Source organism: Microcebus murinus, chromosome 18 (assembly GCF_040939455.1).
Source record: "Microcebus murinus isolate Inina chromosome 18, M.murinus_Inina_mat1.0, whole genome shotgun sequence".
Classification (NCBI taxonomy): domain Eukaryota; kingdom Metazoa; phylum Chordata; class Mammalia; order Primates; family Cheirogaleidae; genus Microcebus; species Microcebus murinus.
In genome coordinates this window covers 18,241,716-18,246,520 of record NC_134121.1, presented here as the reverse complement: position 1 = coordinate 18,246,520, position 4,805 = coordinate 18,241,716, and the positions used below count along the sequence as shown (strand labels likewise).

At 42.4% G+C, this 4,805-nt stretch overlaps 1 protein-coding gene across 1 annotated transcript; it reads right to left on the bottom strand.

Annotated features, from left to right (window-relative positions):
- Window positions 1-815: 815 nt before the first annotated feature.
- Window positions 816-1,871, bottom strand: LOC105878865 (olfactory receptor 1G1). The gene has a single exon (XM_012778681.2). The coding sequence runs from the start codon at window positions 1,869-1,871 to the stop codon at window positions 816-818; it is 1,056 nt and encodes a 351-aa protein (XP_012634135.2).
- Between the last annotated feature and the right edge of the window lie 2,934 nt (window positions 1,872-4,805).

Genomic DNA, 4,805 nt, shown 5'->3' with positions numbered 1-4,805 from the left:
CAAAGAGCTCCTATCAGAAGAACATGAATTCTGCTAAAATTGAAGTAAGAACAAACTTCACTTTTATGGTGAAGCTTGGGTAGACAAATACTGAAATCATTGATGCTTTACAAAATGTTTAGGGGACAATGCTTCAAAGAAATCAGTAGTTTACAAATTGATAGCTCATTTTAAGGAGGGAAGAGATGCTGTTGAAGATGAAGCAGGCCATTCACATTAACTTTAAGGAAAAATTTAATCTTGTGTGTGGCCTAACTGAAGAAGATTGATGATTAACAGCAGACACAATATCCAGTAGAAACAGACAACTCAATTGGTATAGCTTACACGATTGTGACAGAAAAATTAAAGTTGAGCAAACTTTATTCCCTTATTTTGGTCATGAGTTAGTTGTTCCATGTTGTTTTAAAAGTATTATTAATAATATTTAATAATAACATTATTAAAATATAATAATATTATATTAACATTATATTTAATTATATAATTTAATATAATTAATATTATATTTGACATTTATAATATCAATATTACATTTAATAATGTTATTATTAAATATAATAATGCTTTATTATATTATAAATCTGGATGTCTATTTTAGAACATAATAATTGTAAGAACTTACCCTAACGACACTGACCTGATAATAGCTTTGTTCTGATGCAGTCCTGTAGCTTAGGCATGAATATTTCAGGTTCAGATCATAGGTACTGGAAGTGAGGGCTCTAATTTCTCTCCCTCTTCTATTCCTTACTGCTTAGTATGGGGAACACTGATGGATGGAGACCCTTATACTAGATGTCAAGTCACTACCGCTAAGGGGAAGGAATTTTCCTAACCCAAATTAGCTTTCTCAGGGAAGACTTCATGTCTTGGTTCCTCAAACTATAGATAAAGGGATTCAACATTGGGGTTACCACCGTGTACATCACCGATGCAACTGTGCCCTTCTGTGCCGAGCGGGTTGAGGGGGGGCTGAAATAAACACAAAAGGAAGTCCCAAAAAAGAGAGAGACCACAGAGAGATGAGAGCTGCAGGTGGAAAAGGCTTTTCGCTTCCCCTGGGCTGAGGGTATCTTCAGGATGGTTGAGAAAATGTACGTGTAAGAGATGATCAGGCACAGCACACAAACCAGGCCTGCGAGACCCCCAACGATGAAGATCACCAGCTCATTGATGAATGGGTCTGTGCAGGAGAGACTCAGGAGGGGGTTGATGTCACAGAAGAAGTGTGGGATCACGTGGTCTGCACAGAAGGACAGGCTGTTCATCAGGAGTGTGTGGAGAAGGGAGTGGAGGGCATTCACGACCCAGGACGCAGACACGAGGAAGACACAGAGCCCTGGGCTCATGACCATGATGTAGTGGAGTGGGTGGCATATGGCCAGGTAGCGGTCGTAGGCCATGACAGCCAAGAGGAATGCCTCCAGCATCACAAACAGCATGAAAAAGTACAGCTGTAATAGACACCCTGAGTACGAGATGACCTGACTCTGGATCCAGATGTTTGCCAGCATCTTAGGGACTGTGGTGGACACAAAGCAGGCATCTGCAAGAGAGAGATTGGCCAGGAAGAAGTACATGGGGGTGTGGAGTTGAGCATCAGTGATGACGGCTAGAATAATGAGGAGGTTGCCTGCCACGGTGACCAAGTACAGGGACAGGAAGAGCCCAAAGAGGACCTCCTGCTGCTCCTGCTGCTCAGAGAACCCCAGAAGGAAAAATTCTGCTATGTTCGTCAGGTTTTTCCATCCCATTTTTCTGTAAGAAGAAAGTTGGGTTAACTGAAAGAAATTGGTAAGCCCTGGATTGTGAACTTTGAAAACAGTGCAGTATCCCAACGTCGATCTTCCAGCGTGAGGTTGTGTCATATGAAATCTCCAATATTTGACTATCTGGGACCTGTAAAAATGGCAGTTTCATGTGGTCCAACTGAATATTTGCAAATGCCTGTGCTTGGTGCTGTGGGAACCCACGGATTTATTTGCAACTGAGAAGTGGTTTTTAACACTATCACAAAAACATTAATCCAATACATATATTCTGGAGCTAGGCTGGAGGTGTTTGTTGGTCTAGCTATTGAGGTGTTCATGTAGAGACTATAACATTCACATAACCCAGCATTTCACAGGTCAGATAAGCCTATGTCCCCACTACCTCACAAAGAAGTGCGACTGGAAAGGGGTTTTGGAATTGGTAAATCATGTTTATTGTGGAAATCATTATCACTGCTATTTACACAGCTGGTCTGGCCAGAAACCTGGGCTTCATCATTGACAACTTTTTCTTCCTCCCAATCTACATCCAAACACCACCAAATCTTGGCAATTTTGCTTTCTCAATATAGCTAAAATTTACCCACTTCTCTCTGTCTATCCATTACCCTAAGTCCCAGCTGCCACTACCATCACTCAGGGCACCAAGGTTTCTCACTTATATTTGGGCAGTTGTTCACCCTGCCTCCAGGCATGGCCACCTGCCACCTGGTCTCCTCACTACAGAGACAATGAACTTTCTAAAGACCAAATTTGATTTTGTCATTCCAGCTGAAAAATTCCTTCAGGGGCTCCTCATTACTCTCAGCATAAACTCTAAACTTCTAACATGGCCTGAAGGCCCTTGATCCACCTGGTATGTATTACAGACACCCCCAGTTCCTCAGGGAACCCTCTCCTTCCCTCCACACCCTATGTACCAATGGTACTTTCAATTATTTAAAAGACACTCACCTTTGGGCATGTTATTTTGCCCATGTTATTTTCTCAGGCTGGAATAGTCTTTCTGACCCCATTCATCAGACTAGCCAAACTTCAGGTCTCATCTTAAATGCCACTTCTTCTCGGAAGCCTTTTTCCAACTCATCCTCTCGCAAGAAACTCACGTTCATGACCTTCCGGATGCTGCGCCTCCCCCACCGCTGCACACATCGCCCTGCGTCTGTTTACTCACAGGTGCTTGCTGTGCTACTGGGAGCACCACTCGGAGTGGGCAGAGAAGGCGCTTCCCTTGTTCAGCTTTGAAATCTAGCATTAGCCCTGAGCCTGGAACAACACGGCTGCTCAGTACGAATTTAGCATGTGACTAAATAAACCTCAAAGAATGGAGAGAATGAAAGGGAGTTTGGTTAGAGGTACTATCAGGCAGAGGGAATAGCCCGAACCTTTTGATTAGTAGTTTCAGACGTAGACTTGAGTTAGTGGAGTTTTGGGTGTAGGAATATGTGGGACATATTAGAGTTACGGAGACACAGATACTCCAAACAAAAGAAATGCACCATGTGAAATTCTTGGAATGGAATAGTGTTTCAGTTGAGGAATTAACCCATAGAATCAGTTTTCCCCCCGTGCTATCTTTTTCCTCCTAAGTTAAGCATAGCCTACGAATTCATCTGCCTTAGTTACATCCACTAAAATCACTACTTACCAGGTAATAGTGGCATCTTAAGTCTTATTCTTTCACTGATCATGAATATTTTTCACTAAACTATCTTCCTCTTGTATGTGGATACCACAAGGGCTTTTGTATGCTGCTTCTCTCCCCATTAAATAAATCCATCAGAGGAAAAAAAAATAGAAAACCCAGGAGCAGAGCATGGTATTCATTAGACCTTGCTTTGCTAAAGGTAGCATTGTCAGTCAGCAGGAAAGGAAGAGAGAGTGAGCAAATAATGCTGGGAGAAGCTGGTTAAGTCTTTGGAAAATTAATTTAAATACACATCTCATATCCCTGAATAAATTTCAGGTAGTTAAAGCATTTTTTTTAATTACAGAGGGGTCTCACTCTGTTGCCTAGGAGGCAGCAGTGCAGTGGCATGATCATAGCTCACTGCAGCCTTGAATTCCTGGACTCAAGCCCTCCTCCCACCTCAGCCTCCCAAGTAGCTAAGACTACAGGCACCTGCCACCATGACTGGCTAATTTTTAAATTCTTTGTAGAGACAGGGTCTTTCTTTGTTGCCCAGGCTGGTCTTGAACTCCCGGGCTCAAGTGATCCTCATGCTTCAGTCTCCCAAGTAGCTGGGACTACAGGTGTGCCCCACCACGCTCAGTGGTTAAAGAATTATGTCTACAGATATAAATATAAAGCAACTGGAAGAAAATACAGCACAATAGTTATTTAATGTTAGGACAGGAAGCAACTTAGAAGTAACAAGAAGTTACTTTTCTAAGTAAAAAAACAATGGAAGAAAGAATAGAAGAAAAGAATAATTGGCTTGATTAAATTAAATTTAAAAATTCCTTTGAAGAAAAAGGTCACACACAAAGTAAAAAGACAAGCAAAAGAGTGGGAAGCTATTTTCAGCATTTATGAAGGAAAGAATTAATATTCTCAAAATAATTCTTTTTAATTAATAACAAAAGGATATCTCTCACTGTCCCCTTAGAAAAATAAATGAGAAATCCCCCAAATTAAGTCACATCCAGCCAGTGGCAGTGCCAGCCTGGATCCAGCCTCAATTGCTTAATTCCAAGGTCCCTGCTCTTCCCACCCTCCCATGTGGTCTCCTTTAATCAGCCCATTTTGTCTGCTAGCAGCTGAAATCTCCAAGGTCTCCCGCTTGTCTCTGCATTCCTCATCCCCCTTAGAGCTCTAGGCGAGGTAGGTGGATCAGTGGGGCTCGGTGCATATTTGTAGCTGCTTCTACCTGGTTCACCTGTTGCCTTGGTGAGCACAATTGCCCCTGCCGCTCCCTGACCTTAATTAACAGCTGCTGCATTCTCCAGTTCCTGGGGCTGACCCTCACCTCCCTCACTCAGCACAGGCCTCTCATTGACTTAGGCAGATCGAAAAGGCCTCAGAATCTT